Here is a 25,902-nt window from a genome sequence, read left to right on the forward strand (position 1 = left end):
GTTTCCGTCTTTACGAAGCAGGATTCGTCGTACTGCCATTACTCCATGACTGGAAAGACCTTCCAAAATCTCCTCGTTACTTGACTCTAGCAAGTCATCCTCGGAAATTACTCCTTGGCAACTATTTAATGTTCGATGTGGAGTGACGGAGACTCTATACTCAGAAATCTTGTTTAGGTCCAAGAGGGCAGCTCTATGTGTGCCATTTTCCACTTCAACAAGCAAGTCACCAGATACTAGCTTCTTGGCTTTGAAGTTTTTGCCTACAAGGGTTTCTAGGGTTTCTGCGATCAAAAAGGTGACAACTTCGCAAGAGGTTTTTCTTCTTGCTCTTCTTGCTCGGAGTGCATAACAAGGAATCGGCTAAAGATGTTCTGAACTGGTGAAGACTTATCATTCAGTTCTACTTCGGTCCGACCCCTTTTCAAGGGCCGATCAGAGGGTTTAGAATAGAGAGGTGCCATAACAGGGCAAAGAGTGTTCAGAATCCGCGGTGCACCGCCCACCACCGAGCCCAACAAGGGGTTAGGTAACGCACCATAACAAGAAGGGCTTGGCTGGAGACGTTACGCTGAGAGTGCTGCCGGGAAACTATACCCAAATGTGGGTCAAGACAGAGGTCTATTGCCACCCAAAGTTAGCCCTTGCCGCCAAAGAGGGGTGAAAAAGGAGTAAGAGAAATGAGAGAGAAGTAAAAGAAACAGGAAAGGTAAAGGTGAAAGATTGGAGGGGATAGTAGAAGAAAAGGCGACTAGACTGAATCATCCTGGCCGGGCCTTACCAGGACTCTCGTCTACGAGAAGCGGGGCCCAAAGTGGTGTGTTGCCCCATCCGGGGGGCCCCGAAGGGTCCAAACCTACCCCGGGCTCGGCTCAACCACCAGGATGCCCTTTTCCCTGGACACGGGAAAGCCACGCGAAGCCAGACGTGGGCGGGTGAACTCGCATGGCTTGGGGTCCGTGGTGACGTCACTCACTAAACACCTGCTTTCACAGGTGCCCCCTGCGGGTGTACTGGTTTAGCCCTTTTTTTGCCATGCGACCAACATAAACCGGGAACCGATCCGAGCTGGAGGTCTAAATACTGAAGTACGTAGTTGGCTGGCTTTTCAATATAAAACTGCAACTCGGGTGCCTCCCGGTACACGGTATTCTCGATGGAACGAGCAAAGGCTGAGTCATGGACACATACCAATATGTCATCCACGCATCTTCTAATAAGTACTGAGCTCGGGTGATAATGTTTGATCATCTCATGCAATTTTAGGTATAAGCTACGGAGGTATATTTCTGAAAGCGCCGGGGCGACAGCCGAACCAATACATACTCCTTGACGTTGAATGTATTTCCGCTCATCATAGTTTATCACTGTCAACTTTAGATACACTTCAAGCATCCTTAGAAAATTATTGATCTCTATACCAGACTGAGACTGAAACCGAACTAAATTCTCCTCTAGAAATGAGCGGACCCTAGAAAGCAAAATGGCTGGTTGGTCGTATGGCAAACACAGCTGCAGATATGACTGACCTCGTGACCAAAACCTTGCGTCCGCAGAAAATTGTTTGGCGACATTTAATTTTCGAATTCGGTCCTCATGGCATTTTCAAAGTGAAAGTTTCTACTGGCACTGCTAAAAATATGTTGAAATGGAGGTTTGGGTGAGCTGGTGTTACATAGTTCTCCACAGCACGAAAAATTCGATACCACGCACAGGCAAAAACAAAAGGAAGAGACATTCAAGCAGCACAGACTTGCAACTCAGACTTGTATTTTTTTTCTTTTTTATCGGCGCCTGTCTTTTAAAGCAATAAGACATTTTTTTGCTACTTCTGGTTCCATCTGGATGCAAGATAATTTAATTATTTTTCTAATAAATTTAGGCAAGGCTTAGTGACACAGTTTTCTTCTAACCTCGATATCTTTTCGGCTTCAATAATTTCCCTAATTAGTAAATTATTATGTTTACTTATTACGGTGCAGTGTTTTTTAGTTCTGCTTGACATCTGGAATCTTGGCAATGTATGCCTAAATGTCCGTAAGTGATTCTGTTTGTTGTAGTTTTGTTCTGCTAGTCTATGTCCCTATTGAAAATTCCATTAAGTTACGTAATTTGGGACACTGACTGCCAGTCAGCAGCCTTGGTGGAACGTGATGGACCATCAGACGTCATCTGATGGTTCATCAGATGACGTCTGACTGCCACTGCCAAGGGAATTTCATCAACAAGGGCAGCATTTATATAAATGTAAAGCTATACGCACTTATAAATATCGCCAAATGCCTCAATAAAACAAAATGTTCGAAAAAAAAAAAAAATAAGGACCACCGCACATCGAACCCGCGACCACTTGCGTACAAATCGGACACCTTAACCCCTATGCTATGCCACCGCTTTGTAAACTAGATTTGACTACTCGTTTTATACGAGATGCTTCGGCTGCAAATGCAGTTAAGTCGTCAGCATGTTATGCAAAGCGCTCGTACATCACTCGCCGTACCTCAGTTCTACTCACCTGCCATATAGAGTACTTTCGCGTCGTAGAACGATCCTTTTGTTCGCGCGTCACCGGCCCAGTTGACCTGGTACACCTTGTCGTCTTCAACTACACCGCTAAAGTCCCTTACATCGTCGAAACTCACAACAGGCTGGGTCTTGTCGAGTAGAAATTCTACTAAAACATAAGACATTGTAGAGCCCGGGCAGGATCGACAGGTTGGAGCAAGCGGGCAAACAAAACGAGTCGAGAGCGATCGTTCATGAAAGCTCGGCGAAGTCTCTATGGGCGAAGCGAAGTGTCGTGTTATGCGCTTCGGCGGGCTTTTGATCAATGTTGTCGGTCGGTTGCGTGTCATATCTCTGACGTCAGCGGTTTTATGGGCTCACGTCCCGAAATCGCATAAATTACTTTTCGTATTCATAGGTTTGACGAAATAGTGGTATCCGAACGAACTTTACGTCCTTTGACCGTACGTCTGTCTGCACGTCAAAGCTTTTTACCGTACAGTCAGAGACAATCGATGTACAGTCAGAATCGCCACCAAGACATCCTGATGGCATTTCGCGGCGGCCGACTGCCACCAGGAAACCATCAGAAAGCCGACAAGCGGAGTCTGACTGGAGTTTGATTGTCGGTCAGAGTAACTTGTTGGCCAATCAGACATGCTTGACGTACAGTCAGGCACAGTCAGCGGTCCACAAGAAAACATTGACTGCCAAACAGGGTTACATTGATGGATTTTTCCTTCGGGGTGACATCAGTATATGGGAGGTCGGGGGTGGGAAGGGGTTGCGTTTTGGCAGTAGAGCTTGTTTCCAACTGATTAGAAGAATTTCGATGGCGACAATGAAGCCTGCGGAACCCGAACGTCTGCTGAGCAGCATGAAAGAAATATATTCCATTCTGTTATCTGATGTGGTTGTGCTAGCCATGTTCCAAACAAAAATAGTTTAGAACGAACCAGTTGGGCTTTGTAACGTCAAGAGGGGTGGAGTTTCTATCATGAATAAGCCATGAGAACGCAGATTTTGTGGGACAAGCGAAGGCGGCGGAGCTTCCTAGATTTCACTCTTCGCCCCGCACAGCCATGCCGCGCAGCACATTCCAGTGGCACCTGCGGCTGTGAGTAGCAAGTATGTCAGGGAGCCTTTAAAAAGGTGGGTGGAAAACAAATTTTTTTAGCGACCGAATTGAGGAGACTGATAGCTTAATGTACCGACATCTAGATAAGTAACCCTGGTTTGCAAGTTTTGTCGTGGCAGAGTTGGTATTAACTAGAGTGCACCGGCAGTTGTAGAGCATCTAGAGTCACACCGCCCCATTCAGCTCAAGAAACCTTGTCTAGGCACAGGCAAGTCCTTCTGTAATCGTAGGGACTACAAATTAATTAATAAACTTGTGTCTGGTTACTATTTCTGTTTCTTTTGACTTCCTGAGAATAGAGAAAATCAGCAACCAAATTTAATATTTGAATTAGTCTGAAAACTGATAATTTAATCAAAACAAGCTCTGAGGAGCATAGAATTTCTGACAAAGGTAAGCTACACTAAACACCCTCCAAGTCATTTTGAAAAACAGCGCGAATACCACACGGACAAGAAGGAGGAACACACGGGACGAGGCGCTGTGTGTTCCTCCTTCTTGTCCGTGTGGTATTCACGCTGTTTTTCAAAATGAATTCATACCAACTCGCCCAACTTTCCATTCTAGTAACCCTCCAAGTGCCACAAACGATTAATTCTGGAAACACACAATGCCACTACAGTGACGCTGCTGCATGTCACACTAAGGGTAGCCAGGCAGGCTCAGGTGCAGCTTGGCTATGACCTTTCTCGCAAAGGGGAGTTTTGGCGTTGCACATGAGGCGATGCTTGCCTAAGTCTAGAGGTTACCTTGGCAAGGTAATAAAAGCACCTACGCTCACAAGCATGGTAACGGCACAGGTCATCGTGAAAGGTCTTCAGCACAAGGCAGACACCACCGTCTGTCGTAGGTATGATGTGCTGCAATGTTTGATGGCACAAATTGCAGCGAAACAAAGCATATTTTCCTGTGAAACAGTGTCCATAGCTGCAATATTCGTACCAGCACATTGCATGAGTAGCTAATCTTATCGTGCACTTCTTTCTACTTTAGAAGCACAGTTTATCCTGAAGGCGTCAGCATATTTTGGTTCCACGTATAAAAAGTAGCTCATACAGATTTGAGTCAAACAAACATATTTCACAACGTCGGTGGCTGTTACAAAAAATACTAAAAAAGGCGAGATAAATCGACGATAGCATGCTTCAAATGGTCAGAGATGGGAGGAAAGTTCCCTAGACAATTTCCTCCCAATTCTCCTCCTGTGAACAGTAAGGTCGAGGGAGCCCACCAGTGGTGCAACCAGTGGCTTGTACGCGGTGCTCGAACGTGATTAATTTACGATGTTTAGATACCATCATTTCACTTATGTTGCGATTATATGGATACCTAAAAAACTGTCAAACGCCGAATGAAATAAATTGTACCGGCTCATTCACGGCTTTGTTAGCTTCGGTCGCTCCCATTACGGAATAAAGGGTTTGTTCACCAAATAAACGACGCGCTCCCGAACTTCATCCAGTTCGTCTCTGAAGGATTTTATTATGTTCGAAGCAAGATCTTTGCTCAAAAAGCACTTCGAAATTACAAACAAATCCACTCCGACACTCGGCAACCCTCATCTCATTGAATCGCAGTGTTGTTTTCGCCCAAAGTAGCCGCAGGTAAAGACCCTTGAGAACAAAATAATTATCTTTAAAAGCTAGACACCTTGCATGCTTCCGGCATTTGAGAACAAGATATTTGACGTCTTTCGGGGAACGCTACAAAAGCTTAGTCAAGCTGTTCCAAGAACAGCTTAACTAAGCTGTTCCAAGAACAGTTTTATGTTTAAGCTGTTCCAAGAAGAGCTTAAACGTAAAGGGAAAATTCAGTTTTCCTCGTATCTGACTCAACTGGGCGGAGCACACCAGTACGAAGCGAAAAATGCGAGATCCACAGCATGTGTCGCAAACTGCTCTGTGCGTCACGCCGGAGCAGCCATCTTTCCGAATGCCTGCACGCTGGCTCACATCCTATCGACGCACGTGCGTCTTGCATTTATTGCTTTGATAGCAGCCTTTCAATTCTCAGAACAAAGCGTCAATTGCTGGCTGACGCTAACACTGTTCACAGACACGGTTGCTCAATGCGAAGTGTAAACGAGTATGCCGATGACATGGTGGAAAGGACAGCCTGGCGCCTAGGCCGTACGGCCGCGCATGTCCAATCATAGTTCGCAGGATGCTGTACATAGACTGCGCGACATTTTAAGCACTAGACACTATAAAGGAATAAATGCACCTTGATCCTACGAGTAAGCTAAGATGACACAGACTCTAGTAAGACTTGCGAAGCCTGTACCTGGGTTCATAAGCTTTTAATCACTCCCGTGATACACACCTGCACACAATGTGTCATCCGACTTTACCCGTTGGACCAAGGTACATTAATTTTTTTTTCCGCTGCCAAATGGAAGGCAATGCGCGACAACACTATTCTTCTGTCTTACCCTAGCGTGAACTAACTGGTAATGGTACAAGCACAAGCGAGTTGCTTTCATCGCTGACCCTCCTGCTCGAGCTCTCAAGCATCCAAACCACGATTTAAAGCTGCGTATGTCTGTACCTGTGAGGCGCGAGAGAGATATGAAAGTTGCTCGTCACAACTTCGACCACGTACCGGCACCGGTGGCGAAGAAAAACGTCGCACTGTCATTCCTCCGTTCTCTGTAGCAAGTTTTGTAAACGTGAACTTTATTTGATGAAAAAGAAACACAACACAGGAGTGTCCAACGCAACTTCACTGTTCGGAAACAAACACTAACAAAATTGGATAACATTAACCAGAAAGGTACAAATGCAATGCGGGAGTCTCTAATAGTACGGCGGAAAGAGTTTAAGATTGTTTCCCGTGTTTCGATAGCAATACCTCAGTGGACACCCGTTGGAAATAATCGAAGCGAACATACTTACTTGTTTAGTGTGTGCCACAATGACAGTAATTATGGACACGAAATGTGTGTGTACTGAACAGCACGTATGGCATCAATCTCTTGCGGCGATGAAAGCATGCGCTTGAATTTCCTCGTGCGTGCACCAAGCAAGCCTATTTGGGTCGTAATCCGGAACCGAAACCAATTTTCCCGCAATGTCTGGCTACCGTTCTCGACAAGCATCCAAAATAATATGAACAAAATAGAACATTTTATTTATTACTGTGATAATATATTACAATATTATTTTGTGCACTTTGTAGAATGTAGTGAATTTAATATCACGAAAACTTGAAATACTCATCAACGTGATTTGGCAACCATGGCAGCGCACCGAATCTTTCCGAACTTTTCCGACTCGCTTGAGATTCGGCTACTTTTCCGAATCTTTCCGAATCTTCAGATTCGGCTCCGAATCTCAATTCGGATAAAGATTCGTCCCATCACTAGATAGAACCCAATCGAACCCCTAAAAATCAGTGAATAAAATTATGTACTTTTTGTACTCCCAGACTAATCTTTGAGCAAATATTATAAAGTATAAAACAACATTGTAGCTAAAAATAGATTCTCAAATTGAGCTATAATTAAAAAAAAAAAACTTTGCTATACTGAAATTAGTGTAATTTTTATTGCGTCACTGTGTTGCAATGTCCGGCAGAAATTTCTTAGCGTCCAAAAATCGCTTTGATTGTATCAAGTATTCAGATGACTTGACTCAACGCTGCAATACAAAAACCCAAACCCATCTGGGTGAAAACGAAACTACTAGGATGCGGCTCATATGACTGAACCGGCTTAGAGTCACTAAACAAGCTACGCTTTCAGAGTACCGCATTCCTTTTTTTTTTTTTTGGCATTTTGCCGACAATACACTCGCTCTATTCAACAATATTCTGGTTCTCTGCGGCATCATTAGACAGTGGCAGTCACGTGAGCCGCTATCATCATCATCGCGTTTTTTGAACCCCACCATCCTGGGTCCGGCGATCCGCTGCCTGCGGCTGTTTTACTGTTTACTGCGCGCGCACGCTGAGGTCCGTCGCTCAGCATGCATTTTTTCCTTCTTACGTCGAGATACGAACAACACGACCTTGATTCGCTGCCACAGCTGCGGCTACGGCAGCTGGCGCAGGCGACGGCTACAGCTCGGCTTGGCTCAGCTACAGTCACTCCTCCATCTGCGCGTGGACCCAAGATGGCGGCGCCTGACGTGCTTCACACGCGTAGTTCCGGAGTTTCGGTACTCTGAAAGCGGAGCTTTATTTAGTGACTCTAAACCGGCTGAACCATTGAGTTGCGAAACTACTTGGTGGTCTGGCAGCACTCTGCGGCCGGCTATCTTGGTAGCGTTTAGTATCTTGAGTTTCGGTTTCGCCGCATTTCCATCCAGGGGGCATCCAGGGCATGGACGCTCTGCCACTGGGTGCGATTCGGAAACTTCATTGTTTTTTTACTTCCGATCACCCAACGTGGACGAAGAGCTAGGCCGTCATGCGTTTCATCTCTGAGGACACTTTCAATCCTTTTTTCGATGCGAATACCGATGAAATCGTACTGTTTAGCAGTAGACTGCTCTACGGTATTACACGCAACTCAAGGGTGTTTTTTTCTTTTCTTTCTATTAGCAAAAGGTTTTTTTTTGTTTTTGTTTTTAGAAAGTTTTGTGTTCTAAAGGAAACTGTGCCCTGGGCAATATATTTCAGGCATTCCAAGAGCTTAAATTGGTTTCAGAAACCATTGACCTCAAGCACAGTTGGCGGATTTTTCGCTAGTAATGAAGATTTCTTTTACCCTGGCAGAGTAACTGCATTGACTTTCTCAAGACTAAACATCTTTTTTTTACCTCGGCTGCGACAAAAAAAAAAAAAAGGAGTTTGTGAAATGACGTCTTCAACGCAAGTTTTCGCCGCCGCGGCCGCCGAATTTTTAGCCACTGCGATAGCAAAATCCCGTCTCTATGAATGTTGAGCACACAGACACGTAGTCTGTGTCTGTTATGTTTTCTATTCTGCATGACCCCGTTTTAAATATTCAAAAATATTTTAAGAACAAACTCCTGTTTTTTGTTTTACGGGGTTTGTTTTACGGGGTAAACGAGGTTTGTTTTACAAACCTCGTTTACCGACGCCAGATCAAGCATATGGAAATCGCTGCAAAGCAATGCGATTGTTTTCTGGCTTTCCAAAGCAATTAATTATTTTTAATATATCACAATAAAACGAGGGCTCTGTGGTCTTTTCAAATTGTGTTGTTACTGTTAACCATACGCACCTTCATTAATAGTTTGTGGCGTAGATTACTAAAACTCTCGGTCCTGTCCGCATACATTGAGCTGCTTACGCATCAAGAAAAACGCAAACCGACACTACAACGCGCATAAACAAATTCATAAACATGTTCAGTGCAACTTCATGAAAAGATTAGGGCCCAGCTCAACAGTTGTAAATGGCTTCACGCCGCGCGATAATGTCCGTATGCTTCTTCGCGTTGTCATGGATTGTTTTTCTTAAGGTTTGTGAAACAATGTAGCAATAAAAAAAAGCTGTAAAAAACGCCCGTTCCTATTTACGCCCAGAAGTTTGGGAGTCGCTACCTGGTGGATACTTTTCGCATCCCAAAGTAAGGATGAATCGATGTTCTTTTTTTTTCCCCCTTTTAAAATGTATCATTTTACAGACAACGCAGGGCTACGTGCCTACGTAAGCGCCGAATCAACATTACAAACCGGGACATAGGTACTTCGCACGAAGCGCAGCAACAGGAGCAACCTAAATACGGTATACGAGACACGGCCGGACATGCCGCGGTGACTCGCGGTTCTAACACGAAAGCTAGATCTGGGCTGTATGTGGGAACAAAAACATTAGCGTGACTAGTGCGTATATATCGGCGTGATTAGCCCATGTAGCCCCCGCAGTGAGGTACAGTGAGGCAGAGCCGTATAAACGGCTCTGCAGTGAGGATCGCTGAAGCACCCCCCTACGTGCTTCTCGCCGCGAATATATTCGTGTTATCTTAGTATGGACTAAGCCCCAAGGCTACGAGCGCGAGCTCCTAGTGTGAGAGCGGCACGGCTGAACGAGCGCTCTAGCTGCAGGGCCAACTGTAAAAATTATCAGCTCGCGCTTGTAGCCTTTCCGCTTAGTCCAGGTTAAGATGAATCATGACATCAAGTGGAGGATTTCGAACGGAGGCTGATGGCGCTTGCTAAATTTATGTTTTCTTAGTTTAAACATTTTTATCCAGCAGCGCGCGTGGCTAGACGCTGTAGTGCCGCTTTATGTAGGCACGCTCGCGTCCTCACCAGACGACACGGCCGCTCCACCATCGCTCCCTCTGGCCAGACAAAGGAGCCCCTCGAGATCAGTGGAAGCCCCGCAAAAGATGGACCGTTTGCAGCACTGATCTCTATAACAACATACCTATTACTAAATTACCCACTGATCTCAATTACGCATTCCCGCTCCGCAAGTGCGGCCACCGGATGGCCATCTTGCATGGTAAATTTTTTTGTTTTGCTGGCGTTTTGCTGCTGTTTTCCAGCGTTCTATAGATACGTTTTCGACTCGTTCGTCGTCATTTGCCGAAGAAGTTTTTTAAGACTCTGTGTACCGTCGAAACTTGCCGTTGGGAACACGTGGAAAACCTTTGCGAAAGCGCAGTGCCGCAGGGAAAAGACACAACTCGTCGAAAGCAAGTTTCGCCGCTCTGGCGGCGTGTTCAAAGCTTCCTTGGCACGGCAAAGTGCCGTGTCTCTGTGCCTTCGCACGCTTGGATGCCGATCAAGATTCGACGCCATGTGGATGTGTTTTACGAGTGCAATGTGCGTGAGGTGTATGTGCCTCTGGAGCAGTGTTTTACTTGACTCTGACGACTGTATTTGTAACTTGCGACACTCGCAGCTCAGAAACGAGCTCCATCCAGCATTCAGTGGCGACGGAAGAGGGGGCGGAGGTACGTCTTTTTACGGTTTACAGAATACCGAGGAACAACTGCTCATCACTGATCAGTGGTCTGACTCATTATCAACAATTGCACATGACATAAAGTTTGAGCGCGGCTCGATTAATTGTGATTAGTAACAGATTGCACACCCCCCTATGAGCCGCGCAATAAAAGATTTTCTATCTCGCCGTCTTGTACGCACACTGCAAAGCCCCAGGATGGGGCTTTGCAGTATGCGCGGCTACAAAGACTGTTGAGATTATTCTTCCGCAGGCATTACGTTTCACCGGTAAGTCCCACAACATAATACAATTTGCAGTAAAGTGAAGTTGTGGGCAGTTCTCGTTTTACGAGGGTCAGCGATCTGAGGAACCGCTGGATTTTGGTCGTTGATCGCGGCGGTGACCGGAAGCCGTCTCACCTCCTCCTCACCTCAGTGAGTGACCTACACGGTGACCGCAATAACAATAAAAGCGAACTGTTTCAATCCAGGCTGTATCTGAGTGCCGTCCGACGGCTCCAAAGTAAGATTGGACGGCTCTCTGAGCACGCGTTCTAGCGCCGTCCGAAGTCTCGATCGGCTGTAAAGGGGACCTGGGTCATCGCGCCCCGAGAAGCAAAGCCTTCCGCATTCATAGTCTGAAAAAATATGTTTCACACGAAGTTTGTTGACCATATTCAAGCACCTAGCCACTCATCAGGGAACTGTCGCGATTGGAAATTTAGAAGATCTGACTATCAGCCGCTTGCCGCTGATTTGTTTGTCATAGAGTGCATCCAAATAAATTCACGGCAGGTAGTAATTTAAAATCGTTTGAGGAACCTGAAAATTCTCCTGGCACTCTCTGCGTTTGATATCACCACACATCGCGACTCCAGTTCTGCGCGGGCATGTCCAAGATGAATTGCCGTTGAAATTCGTAGGTAAGTTAGTTCAACACGTTAGACTATCTGCAAAAAACAGCTCTTTAACCAAAGCAAAGTACCGAAAAAAGGAAGCAGACGACGGATTTCACCGGGCAGCCGCGGTCTCTATACGGGAATTGGGATGAGTAGAGGTGCAGAGCCCACCAGTGCCAGCCAGTCCTTCCCTACGAACAACCGTCAGTCACAAGGGATGACGGGTAGTCATTATGGGCGAGGAAGTAGACGGCGAAGGGGCAGGCGATAATGGAGGTTGGGTTGCGGGGGCTACGGAGCTAATGTCAGGGCCCCCTCCTACAATTCTATCCTTCTTGGTTGTAGGCATTTCTTCAGAATTGCGAATACGACACAAGTTAAACTGTGAGGGGGTGTGGCGGGCCGCTACAAAACACTTGAGGCCCTGGCTGAACGAAAAAGGCCAGGCTGTGCTAGCGAACCTCATCTATGAAAAGCGACAAGCTTTCATGCCATTTTGTTTTTAGAGCGAACAAGTTGTAATTGTAATTGAATTAAATTTTAGGCACTTTACTCACATATGCAGGGTATGTGTGGGTCTCCATCGACGGGACAAGTTGTCTGCGTCATAAAGACCTTCCGTGATGTTGTGCGACATGGCCAATTACCGTACGTGTGATCATGGATGCCTCGATCTCCCTTCAAATGTAGTCCGTAGGCTACAGCAAGTATTGCCTAGTGTGCAATGCCAGGAAATAATTTCAAGGGAAAGGCTGTTGCCAAGCTGCTCCAGAACATGCATGGCGATGCCCTAGTATATAATACACTAGAGTGGCTATAGGTAGGGTTCCATGTTTTCAGAATATACTTTTTATTGAAATTCCGAAGGAGATTTCTTTTTTTTGCGCAAGTAGGGGGTGATATTTTTGTAGGGTACTAAGTAGTTCATATTGAACACTGTATCTGTGCTATTTAGGAGCACGGTGGCAGTGTGACGCTCTTCTTGATGAGAACAGCAAACGTGAGAAAATACTTTCCGGTGCAGCCCAGAGTGCTGACTCGGCAAAGAGGTACACAGTTGCTAGGCTCGCACATAGAACGTTGAGTTCGCACACAGCACCGATTTAATTGAAACATACAGGGAGGCCATTTTGCTTCCCTATGGGTTGCAGCTGACAGATTGCGAAATCTTTTCTCGATGGGCTAGGTCCGAGCGATGCGATGTTGCGTTGCACCTTGTCACTGCGTCGTAGTGATGCCACTGACGGTCCCTATGGTAAGCGTTGCCGGATGCTCGTTTTATCATACAGTGTGTTATATACCTAGGGCTGAAAGCATGCAACGACCGATCACGTTGTGGTACATCGACATGGATTACCTGGTCGGTCACAGAATCACACGTCAAATGAGAACACATAATGAATGCAAATATAGGGTTTACTTAATAAAGCTAGTGAAAGAAGATAAATGATATGCCTCCCCTTCAGGGGATCCAGCCCACAGGCTCTTGACTATGAGTCCGATGTTCTACCCCTGAACCGCTGAATGGCACAACGAACGGCGTCCGCGGCCGTACTGCCTAGGCGCCAGGCTGTCCTTTCCACCATGTCATGGGCATACTCGTTTACGCTTCGCATTGAGCAACTGTGTCTGTGAACAGTGTTAGCGTCAGCCAGCAGTTGACGCTTTATTCTTAGAATCGAAAGGCTGTCATCAAAACATTAAACGCGAGGCACATGTGCGTCGAAACGATGTGAGGCAGCGTGCAGACATTCGGAAAGATGGCTGCTCCGGCGTGCCGCAAACAGCAGTTTGCGACACATGCTTTGGATCTCGCATATGTCGCTTCCTACTGGTGGGCTCTGCCCAGTTACGTCAGATACGAGGAAAACTGAAATTTTTTTTACGTTCAAGCTGTTCTTGGAACACTAAGCTTTTGTAGCGTTCCCCGAAAGACATAAAATATCTTGTTCTCAGACGTCGGAACCATGCAAGGTGTCTAGCTTTTATAGATAATTATTTTCTTCTCAAGAGTCGTTACTTGCGACTCTTTTGGCCGAAAACTGTGCTGCGGTTCAATGAGATGAGGGTTGCCGAGAGTCGGTTTGGATTTGTTTGTAATTTCGAAGTGCTTTTTGAGCAAAGATCTTGCTTCGAACATGAACAAAGCCTTCAGAGACGAACTGCATGAAGTTCGGGAGCGCGTCGTTTATTTGGTGAACAAACTCTTTATTCTGTAATGGGAGGAACCAAAGCTAACAAAGCCGTGAATGAGCCGGTACAATTTTTTTAATCGGCGTTTGACAGTTTTTAGGTGCCGATATAATCGCAACATAACTGAAATGATGGTATCCAAACATCGTAAGTTAATCCCGTTCGAGCACTGCGCACAAGCCACCGGTTGCACCACTGGTGGGCTGCCTTGACCTTACTGTTCACAGGAGGAGAATTGGGAGGAAAGTGTCTAGGGCACTTTCCTCCCATTTCTGACCATTTGAAGCATGCAATCGTCGACTTATCTCGCCTCTTTTTGTATTTTATCTCACAGCCACCCACGTGGTGAAATATGTTTGTTCGACGCAAATCTGTACGAGTTACTTTTTATACGTGGTACCGAAATATGCTGACGGCTTCAGGATAAATTGTGCTTCAAATGTAGAAAGAAGTACACGATGAAAATAGCTACTCATGCAATGCACTGGTACGGATACTGCAGCTATGGATACTGTTTCACAGGAAAATATGTTTTGTTTCGCTGCAGTTTGTGTCATCAAACATTGCAGCACATCATACCTACGACAGACGGTTGTGCCTGCCTTGTGCTGAAGACATTCCGCGGTGACCTGGGCAAGTATCGCCTCATAGTCCACGGTTACCATAGTTGTGAGCATGCGTGCTTCCATTACCTTGCCAAGGTAACCTCTAGACTTGGGCAAGTATTGCCTCATATGCAATGCCAAAACTTCCCTTTGCGAGGAAAGTCATAACCAAGCTGCGCCAGAGCCTGCCTGGCTACCCCGAGTGCGACATGCAGCAGCGTAACTTTAAGTGGGATTCCGTGTTTCCAGAATTAATTATTCGTGGCACTTGGAGGGTGTTTTCTGTAGCTTACCTTCGTCGAAAATCCTATGCTCCTCAGAGCTTGTTTCGATTAAATTCTCAGTTTTTCGGAATAATTGAAATATTAAATTTCCTTGCCGATTTCACGATTCTCAGAAAGTCAAAAGAAACAGAAATAGTAACCAGACAGAAGTGTATTAATTAATTTGTAGTCTCTATGATTACAGAAGGACTTGCCTGTGCCTGGACGAGGTTTCTTGAGTTGGATAGGGCGGTGTCACTCTAGATGTTTTACAACTCCCAGTGCACTCTAGTTAACACCAACTCTCCCGCGACAAATTTTGCAAACCAAGGTTGCTTATCTAGATGTCGGTACATTAAGCTATCAGTCTTCTCAATTCGCTTGCTGAAAAATTTTGTTTTCCATCCACCTTTTTAAAGGCTCCCTGACATACTTGCTACTCACAGCCGCAGGTGCCACGGGAACGTGCTGCGCGGGATGGCTGTGCGGGGTGAAGGGTGAAATCTAGAAAGTTCCGCCGCCTTCGGACGTCCCACAAAATCTGCGGGCTAATGGCTTCCTTTATGATAGAAACTGTACCCCTCTTCACGATACGAAGCCTAACTGGTTCGTTCTAAACTCTTATTTGTTTGGAACATGGCTAGCACAACCACCTCAGATAACAGAATCGAACATATTTCTTTCGTGCTGCTCAGCAGACGTTGGGGTTCTGCAGGCTTCATTTGCCGCCATTGAAATTCTTCTAATAAGTTGGAAACAAGTTCAACTGCCAAAACGCAACCCTTTAACACCCTTGACGTCACATACACTGATTTCCCATAGACTAAGAAAACACAACTACAACAAACAGAATCACTTGCGGACACTTAGGCATACATTGCCAAGATTGCAGATGTCAAGCAGAGCTAAAAAAGAAGTGCACCGTAATAAGTAAAAATATAATAAACTAATTGGGGAAACTATCGAAGCCGAAAAGATATCGAGGTTAGAAGAAAACTGTGTCACTATACCTTGTCTGAATTTATGATTAGATTATCTTGCAACCAGATGAAACCAGAAATAATAAGAAAAATTCTTATTGTTTTAAAAGACAAGCGCAGATATAGAAGAAAAAAATACAAGTCTGAGTTGCAAGTCAGTTCTGCGTGAATGCCTCTTCCTTTTGTTTGGGCCTGTGCGTGGTAGTGAATTTTTCGTGCTGTGGAGAACTATATAACACCAGCTCGCCCAAACCTCCATCTCAACAGATGTTTTGTGCTGCCAGTAGAAACTTTTACTTTGAAAATGCGATGAGGACCGAATTCAAAAATTAAATGTCGCCAAACATTTTTTTACGGTCGTTAAGTTTTGGTTACGAGGTTAGTCATATCTACTGGTGTGTTTAGCCAAATTTGAGGCAAATTTGTGACATTGAAAAAAGTTAAGGTGTACTGCTGTTACAATCCTCTTAGCCTCTTGAAGAGGCAAATAATTGAACTAAACTTCTACCACATTGTATTGTCTTATAACTGATGCAGGTATCTTCTTTTTTTTCTTCAAGACAGTTCGACGTAGGAGCTGCCAAGGCGTCCTGTCCCTTTCATGAGAACGGTGGCCAGCATTGCAAGAAGAAGCAATCTTTGGACTGCTGTATCCATTCTTTGGGCAAGTGAATGAATTACTTTGAAGCAGAGACATGGTGTTTGCACAGCAGCTCCACAGAACAAACAACACAAACACAAATGATTTTCTGTGCCCAAAGCCTTCGTAGCTGCTTGAACTTATTGATTTGAGGTCGCAGCTTGCAATGTTAAGGCATCATGCAGATATAGTTAACGTCTCTACAAAAGTTTGGGCACCTTATGCTTGGATGTCTGAATTGATCAACTTAGACCGTCCAGCCGAATTGAAACAAGGATCTAGCTGAACTGAAGCATGCAGCCGAATTGAAACTTGTAGCCGAACTGAAAGTTTAGCCAAACTGAAGCATTCAGCCGAATTGAAACTTCTAGCCGAACTGAAGCATCCAGCCAAATTGAAACATCTAGCCGAATTGAGGATGTAGCCGAACTGGAACGTGCAGTCAAATTGAAACTTCTAGCCGAATTGAGGCTTCAGCCGGATTGGGACGTAACCGTCTGGGGTACAGGCTAGTGGACCCTGAGCGATTTCACCACCTGGAGACATTACAGGCTGGATGGCATCGGAAGTGAAAGATCCTCAACGACTACCGAAAATGTACCAGAGATCATCTACGAACTGTGAGTCAACTCGCGGATCAGTTGTGGACCGCTTTCATTGCAGAACATTTTCAAGCTTCGACTTTATGTACTCGGGGGCAAGCTGTAAATTTGAAAGACTGTAATACAACTTTCCGGTCCCTGAGGCAGAAGATAAGAACAAGCAAGTCACTGAAACCTGGGTTCATGTCAACGGTTACCGCGATAAAAACTGTCTTTGTAAATCCCTTTGGCGTACAGCACGCCAAACTGAGAATTGTCTAGCCTATGGTCCGAAGTTTTACGTGAATGTGAGTCCCTCTCCTTTGGATATTTGTTCTACAATTAACGTCATGTGTAACGCTGTGTCACAACCAGCTGAGAAAATTGCTCTTCTGTCGACGGTTCTTAAGAGAATCTCTTCCTTAGTAGATGCTTCGTGCAGGTCAGATGTTAGAAACTTTAGGATGGTCACCCGGGTTAAGAAAGAGTTGGAAGAGAAAGAGGTGAAGCTTCTTGAAACAAACAAATTGGGGCTTTTTGCTATTCTGCCTTCCAATAAGTCTCAGGAGAAATGTAACCTCGGTGTTTCTGGGTCATTTCGTTCTTTAGATGGGGATCTGGGCCGACGCAAGAGAGAAATAGTCAGGACTTCTAAGGACAGTGACTTTACGTCCTTGGCTTCCAGACTGAATGGTAAGTTGAAAGACGACAAGGTTGCCCTTCCTCTGAGAGAAGTTATCAACGAATATGGCACGTGGCAAAAAACTGCCTCCACGTTCCTTCAGAATGGTCTTTCTTGCCTAGATTTCAAAAGCCCGTTAGCATTGGGTTCTTCCATGGATTTGATATCAGATATTCAACCGTTTCATGGTGAAGTTTGCACGATTTTTTCCCTGGATATCAAGGATTTGTATTATTCACTCAAACCAGCCATTTTGCTTTCTAGGGTCCGCTCGTTTCTAGAGGAGAATTTAGTTCGGTTTCAGTCCCAGTCTGGTATAGAGATCAATGATTTTCTAAGGATACTTGAACTGTATCTAAAGTCGACAGTGGTAAACTATGATGAGCGGAAATACAATCAACGTCAAGGCGTATTTATTGGTTGGGCTGTCGCCTCGGCTCTCTCGGAAATATACCTCCGGAACTTAGACCTAACATTGCATGAGGTGATCAAACATTATCACCCGAGCGCAGTACTTATTACAAGTTGTGTGGATGACATATTCGTATGTGTCCGTGACTCAGCCCTTGCTGGTTCCATCGAGAATACCGTGTACAGGGAGGCAACCCAGTTGCAGTTTTCTATAGAAAAGCCAGCCAACAACGTACTTCAGTATTTAGACCTCCAGCTCAGATTGGTTCCCGGTTTATGTTGGTCGTATGGCAAAGAATAGGCTAAGCTTGTGCTTCCCTTTGATAGTTGCCCTTCAAATCATGTCAAGGCAGGATTGGTTCAAAACATGATTAACAACGCGGTTCAAAAGTCATGTTGGCACTCCATTATGACGTTGATTCAAGTTGTGTTTTCCCGGATAAATGTTGCAAAGTATCCTCAAGAATTTATTTCCAAGCAGCTTTCGTACGTTGTTGCAAAAGACAAAAGACAATTAGGAAAATACCCGAGCACAAAAAGTTTCTAGTCGCACTGTTTTTCCATAAAATTTCACACAATTTAAAATCAGTCGGTGATAAGTTTGATCTACGTATGGCGTTTAGCACAGATAGCAGTTTGAAAAGGTCAACTCCGTTCGCTTCCGCCCAGAAAGTTTGTTTTAAAAAAAACAGGGAAAAGTGTGTTACATTTCAGGTGTAGTCTACAAGATCCCTTTTGTTTGTGGTTTGTGCTATTTAGGTCAAACGAAGTGTTGTCTTAATGATAGACTAGCCGAACATGAACGATGTGCCAAAAAGAAAAAGGATCCATATTCCGAGGTATCCAAGCAGATTCAGGAGTGTAGGAATTGCGTGCCTTTATGCAACTCGACGACCACAATTGTAATAAAAAAAAATGACCACAAGGGCCTGCTGAAAGTGTCCACCGCAATAACGAAGCATGGGAATGAAGTGAACAAGCCTCCTTTGTCTTTACATCCGGAATGGAAGCATTTTCTAAATCTCTAATGGTATTGTTAACATTATTTCCTTTTTTTGTGTTCGTGTGTTTAGTTTTATAGCTGACGTTCTCAATGAAAGGTCCAGCGCAATCTGCAGTTTTCCCAGCGGTTTTTTTTTTTCTTTTTAATGATGTGTCATCTTTGGTGTTGTCTGTTCTTTTGTTGATCTGACCCCAATGTTAGAGGTCCGGTGTCGTGTGTTTTGTGGAGAGAGGTGATGTGAAGAGGGGTTCCCTTTCCTTCCTTTTTCTTTTTAACCCTATATAAAGGGTTATTACCTCAATAAAGCTTTAGCTGTGTTTGAGACGTACCCCTTCTCTTCCTTGTCGTTGTCTGTCATTACCTCAGTCTCGGGTTTTCAATAAAATGTTTTATATACACCAGCTCAGTTGCGCCCTTACGTTCTGCTCAGCATTACTTCCACTTAGCAAGCTATGGTGTCATTAGAGTGCTTCGTGGTGAAGCCACCGTCCTTCAATGGAACGCGAGAGGTCTTCGAAATCGACTGTCGGACTTTCGTCAATTTCTGTTTAAATATCAATTTCTTGTAAATGCGATTTCAGAGTCGCGAGTGTCTCACAACACCAGGTTATCAGGATATGAACTGTATCATTCTCACAGAGGAAATGAGCTCAGCAGAGATTTACTTGGCGTTTGGAAGGATCTGACATTTGTTCAACATAATATCCCACCACACCCTACAAATAAATATATCGCAGCAACTATTAGAAAAGCAGAACTTTCCTTCACGGTTATTGCTGGCTTCATACCCCCTCGAGCACCCTTCGACGTTCAAAGGCTCGATACTATTCTACAGTAAACCCCATCTCCTCATATTCTGACGGGCGATTTCAACAGTCACCACGCATAATGGGGAAGTAAAAATAATAACACTCGAGGACACGCGTAATTTGACCTCACTCTAAAACATCATCTTGTAGTACTCAATGACGGAAGTCCGACGTATTTAAGAGGGGCATCTATGAGTAGTCCTTTAGATGTTTCGTTCGCATCTTCAACCCCCTCTGGGGAAACAATGTGTTTGCTGATATTGAAACATGCGGTAGCGATTATGTTCCTACATACACTACAATTCAAGAATTTCACTGCACGAAGCAGAGTGCCACAATGTGTTATACTGACTGGGATATCTTTAAAACTAAAATGGAATCTGAATGTATCGCGGTGACCGAGCCGAAAGGTCTTGCTGCCGGCTATAACCTCTTCAATTTCTCATTCGACTAAAAATGTCAACATGACAAAACCTCATACTGCAGTCGATGGTGAATATGAGCTTCTTCGGGCCATTCGTCGATGAGCAGAACGCCGGCCAAGGGAGACAAATGCTGAGGTTGTTCGGGCTTCTAGGCGAGCACAAAAACGGGTTCAACGCCACTTGGACAAACGTTCCAAGAGACGCTGGGGGTCACTTAGTTCCAACCTCGACCCTAGAAAACCACTTAATCGAACATGGCAGATAATGCGAAGCCTAGGTGCAAGGCCACAGCAAGTCAACCCGTTCTGCGCCATCAGTCTGAGTTGTCAAGTATCAGAAACAGCTGTAGCCGAAGAGTTCTGTATCAAGATCACTTCCTGCTCTTCAAGGCCGCATGACAATGTCAGTGCACAGGAGGGACATGTATCCGTAAGTGTATGCAAGGCTATTCTTATATATTTTACCTTTACGGAACTTTGTATGGCGCTCGAGACGTCTAACGTTATGTCATCCCCAGGCACGTATGGTGTACGGTATTCAGCCTTACGCCACTTGGGGGAGGGGCGAGGACCGCACTGCTACAAATATTTAACTCCTCGTGGGAAACGGGTTCTGTACTGAAGGAATGGAAAATTGCTCGAGTTCTACCAATCTTAAAACCTGGAAAATCTCCTTTAGACATTAACTCCTACCGTCTGATAGCATTAACAAGTTGTATAGACAAAGTAATGGAGCGAATGCTGCTTACCCAAATGGAATGGGATCTAGAAAATAGAGATCTATATCCTTCGTCCACAAATAAACTTTGACTCGGAAGGAGCAGCATTGACAACGTTATTGACTTAGTAACTAGTATTGAACAAATGAAGTTAGTAAATAAAATAACAGCTGTATTTGTGGACATAAAATCGGCTTTTGATTGTGTAGAACACAATGCTATTCTTCAAGATATGATGGCCATTTTATTAGAAGGACGTGTATACAAATGGATAGCCAATTACCTAAAACAAGGAGAAGTCTACATATCGACACCAGACGGCAACACAGATCTTCATCATATTAGTGGGGGAGCAACACAAGGCGGCGTCCTCAGCCACATGCTTTTTAGCGTTTGTCTCATAGGTATCCTGATAATTCTCCCGAAAATCGTTCACGTGTCTATATACGCGGATGATATCTGCTTTTGGACTTGCAGTAGATTTTTTTACATCAACAAAGCAAGACTACAGAAAGCCTATACCATTACCGCACGGTACCTACACCTCCGTGGTCTGCCTATATCGCCGGACAAGTAAGCAACGATGTCATTCATAAAAAAAAAAAAAAAAAAAAAAAAAAAAAAAAAAAAACCTGGACAAATATTTAATTGAATTACACGGAGAAGAATTTCCCTGTGTCACAGAGCATACTTTCCAGGGTGTCACTCTCGATAGGCAGTTGATCTGAAGCCCCCATGTAAAACGCCCCAAAAAGACTTCTCCTCTTCCATCAGTATAATCAGGATGAGTAGTGACACCAAATGGGGATGCTTTCTCTCCGCACTCCTTGCCCCTTATATTGCCTTATTTCTAGGACTTCTGCGCTACAGCCTGCCTGTTATGCATAACATCTCACGTACTCTTCTAAAAGAACTCGAGAGTATTCAAGCAGCTCTTCGCATATGTTTAGGGCTGCCGAAAGGCACTTCTAATTTGGGATCTCTTGCGGAAGCACGAGCGATTTCACCAGCCGTTTTAAGAACGCAAGAAACGTTATTTATGTATTTATTTATTTATTTATTTATTTTATTTATCAATACTGTAGGTCATTGATAAATCATCTTCGTCACAAATATCGAACATATAAGCATCAGCTCACAAACATTGTAACAGAGAGACCATCATCTGTCTTTGCGCAAGATATCACGCTTTTGGAGGATTACTTCCCTACTTCTTTTGAAGCTGCGGTAATTCCAAGCTATCCACCATGGAGGTACTCTCACTTAGAAATCAGAACGAGAATTCCGGGAATCGCTTCAAAAAAAAACAATGCCCGCCCTTGTGATTACGCAGACATTGCTGGAATACATAAACCGAACTTATGCCTCATCGAGACATATCTTCACGGACGGGTCTACAATGTCAGCACCATCAACCCTGGGAGCCTACATTTCGTCTCTCACGCATGCATACAGGCAAGGTTTAAGCCACGTTACGTCGTCAACAGCGTCGGAATTCGCAGCAATTCGAGCAGCTCTTGCACACGTGGGAGCCGAAAGTCCTGGTTTTTGGGCTATTTTTGTGTGCTCTAGATCTGCTCTACACACCCTCTCTACGGTGAAAAAATGTAGCCCGAACTTGCAACTCGTACATGATATTCTGGAAGCATCTCGCCAGCTTCAGCAAAGGGCACCATTTTCTTATACATTGGATTCCTGGTCACTCTGGTATAACCGGGAACGTTATCGCTGAAAGGGCCGCTCGAAACGCTCATGAGAGCGCTATTGCTGTGTCAATTCCGTTATCTAGGTCAGATGCAAATGACAATGATATTGGCCAGAAATAGCATCTTTTCTTTGGAGAAATCCTCAATATCATTACTTCTATCTTTACAATATCGATCCCAACCTTACATTTCGGGCACCACGAGGAGTACCAAGGGCAGCCGAGACCGTCCTACATGGCTTGAGACTGAATGTGGCATACACCAACAGCTACCTTCACAAACTCGGTAGAGCTGAGTCGTCTGAATGTGCTTCGTGCGGAGTCACGCATAACATCGAACATGTACTGCGTGAATGCAAGTGCTACAGTCGAGAAAGAGAGCTTATGAACAAAGGCCGGTGGCAACAAAATGAACAAGACGTAAGCATTCGCACTCTGCTTGGTCCATGGAGTTTTGCTGCTGAGGGGTATAAAGCTACAAAAGCTCTGCCAGGCGCTTGTTGGCATCATTGTTCAATAAGCGCCTACCTCTCTCTAAACAACACCTGTTTTACACTGGGCATATCGTGTCCTGTGAGCAATGTTGCATGCCTTTTTCTGATTTGTGTTTCGTTACTTACTCTGCGGCATATGAAGTACGCCTTGTTTGGGGCACAGCATACCACGTTAATGTTTTGTCGTTTTGCAATATTTTTTTTTAATTATTGAGGGATCCCATGTTTGTATGCAATGACCACGATTGGATTTTGAGTTTTGTCTGCCTGAATTTTGTCTCTGCTTCTTGATGACACGCGCTTAGTCTTTTGCGTATAGTTTCACACACGTTTACCAGGAGATCGTTACGATATCCGGATTCTTTTAGATTAAAAATTGGTCTCTCAAAACGTGCCTTATCCGATAATTGAACGATTTTTTTTTATGGCAGAGATAAGGGCCGTGGCGGAAATACTGCGTTTAACGGTTTTTTAAGTGCACGGAGTCATACGGAAGAAACATTTTGCATGAACGGGGTTTGCACCTCCAGAATTCGGGATCGTTTCTGAACTCCAGAGTCAGGTCGAGGAACTTGATTGAGTAAAAACCAGATCCGGACAACAACTTTGAAAGAGTTCTAAGATCTTCTCCGAACAGGCAGTTCTGCCGTCTCGAATATTTGTATCGCACAGAAGCAAAAAATCATCGAAATACCTGAATATTGCGTTAGTATTTTTGTCACTCAGGTTTTTCTTGATGATTCTGCCACATGCTACCAAAAACACATAACATAGATGTGGAGCAACCTTAGAGCCGATGCACACACCACTCTTTTGAACATATTGTCGGTCTTCATAATACCACTGTCGCCTTTAAATACACACCTAGTTGTTCTAAGAAGGTGTCCAAACTTATCCCTGCATGCTTTTGAAATGTTGTGATGCATTGTTTTTGAACGTTTTATCGTAGAATTGACATGAGGCTGTTCTGTGGAATAAAATAGTACATACCATGTATGTCTATAAAAAAGCCAGATCTATAGAAAAGCTATGGTTTATTTTTATATGTACTCCTTATTATGCTTTGTTCTTTTAGAAAAAATCTAAAATGTGCACCTTACCTCGCAATCGTGGAATGCCTGAAGGGACTACGAAGAATAGGAGGTGGATGAAGAAGAAGTATTAAATAGTTAATAGTGAGCTCTGTGTATGTCCTGTCCTGTCTGTGTGAATGTGTTTAGGAAACAGCTTGTTCAAGCTGTTTACTCATAGACACTTTTTCTGCTTTATGGTAAACGTCAATACATGTTGCAAAGTTAAAGTGGCGAAGCAACAATCTTTGTACTTTTTGGCAAATACCGCTTAGAACTGTTCTTTAACATCCATAACCTATAAAACAAGGGTTAGTTTTTTTGTTTTTTTTTCTGCGCAATGGCAGTCGCACGGAACAATTTCGAAGAAAACGAGTAGCTTTCACACCCCCGATTAGCAGAGAAAACATACAGCCACGTGAACTTCAGTCAATTATATGCCACCAAGGCTTGTCATAGCCACACGCTGGTATTGGTAGAAGACACGTAGGAATATTTTAAGCAGAAAGAAAATTTCACGATCTCCACCAAAATTTGCCAATATGTCCCTACACCCATATCGCATCTTTACGTTACACCGCTTTTTGAGTTATAATTGTCATTGTATAGACTGATCTCTTCAGCCCACGTCTTGCTATACGAGGCAGAAGTTTTTTTCTTTAGATTAGGTTAAACAAATCTACTGATTAGGCTAAAGGAATCAAATGCACCAACACCTTCTTAGGGCAGCTTTGAATTCAAGCGATGATGCACCTACCCGACCCGGCCCGGGCCCGGTCCGGGTCAGGCCCGGGAAGGGCCTGATCTGGTAGGCATCCCATTTGGCAGTGTCCAGGCCGGGCCTGATCAGGTGGGCATCCCACCGTGTCGTATTCGGGTCGGGTAGGAATAAGATTTGGCGGGCACCGGCCGCGCCGTTCCTTAAGAAATAAGCCCGTGCATTGAGTGCTCTACCATACCTGGAGAAAGCCGCGACATTCTCCCTAAGTGTCGTCTCCAGTTCGATGCCGCTGTTGTAGTAAGCCCGGCCGGTTGCATCAAACATTGAGGTTCCAAGTCGCTCGATGTCTTCAATCGTAACTACGACGTCATCTTCACTCGCAACACCCATCCTCGTCATGTTTAAGTCGACCATTCTACTCGTATCCGTTTCGATAGTTCAGAGCAGATGAGCGATTTGGTTTTAATGTTCCGCCAGGCGCAGCTGCTTTTAAAGGGCATGCCTGGAGACAGGTGGTTTACATTTACAGCGTTCGCGTATACACCAATCAGGCGCCAGGTATGAGATTGGCCACATGTGCCCGATGAAATCAAAACACTTTAACTTTCCCCGGGATGTCACGGGAGTAAAAAATAGGTGTCGCAGAAAAGCGCCGAAGCGATTGAATCTCTCTTTAATTCATTGCAGAGTCTCCATATAGTCTCCATATAGGTCCCATATAGGTTTCATATAGGCCCACAAAGTAGATAATGCATTTTGTTGTCTCCTTGCGTCGCCTATCGGGAGATGGCACCAGAAGTTACACCTATCGCTAACTCTGTTGTCTGCGAACACTGTAGTTGTTTACACTGGCAAGTCTGCTGCTCTCATCTTTCACGGGAACTAGAAGCTCTCCAAATTTCACACAATAAAATTCACTACTTCATGCACATTCGGTGAAATTGTAAGCTTTCATTGTGCGGGCAACAATTTTGCCAGTTCGTTTGTCAGCGGAATGACCTATTGTGGCAACCTCGTGAACATTCAAAAGGAGGGGGTGTACTACCTACTCCCCTAGTCCCATACATAATAGCCCAAAACTACTTTTCAACGTTCAGTTTACTGACGCCGGACTGGCAATACCAACTTTTTCAAGCGGTTTGATAGCAGTGTGAAAGGATTTACTAAATAGCTAACATACGTATCAAAGACTAAAAT

The 25,902-nt window shown here is 44.5% G+C and overlaps 1 protein-coding gene across 1 annotated transcript in view; it reads right to left on the minus strand.

The window, feature by feature from the left end:
* The window catches only part of LOC8035681 (hydroxyacid oxidase 1-like), a 136,928-nt gene extending 111,824 nt beyond the window's left edge, over nt 1–25,104 (minus strand). The window contains exon 1 of the mRNA XM_040215385.3: nt 24,944–25,104. Coding sequence (XP_040071319.1) covers nt 24,944–25,104 — 161 coding nt within the window. The remainder of the gene's footprint in view (nt 1–24,943) is intronic.
* Between the last annotated feature and the right edge of the window lie 798 nt (nt 25,105–25,902).

Source organism: Ixodes scapularis, unplaced genomic scaffold, assembly GCF_016920785.2.
Source record: "Ixodes scapularis isolate PalLabHiFi unplaced genomic scaffold, ASM1692078v2 PGA_scaffold1__304_contigs__length_218370807, whole genome shotgun sequence".
Taxonomy (NCBI): domain Eukaryota; kingdom Metazoa; phylum Arthropoda; class Arachnida; order Ixodida; family Ixodidae; genus Ixodes; species Ixodes scapularis.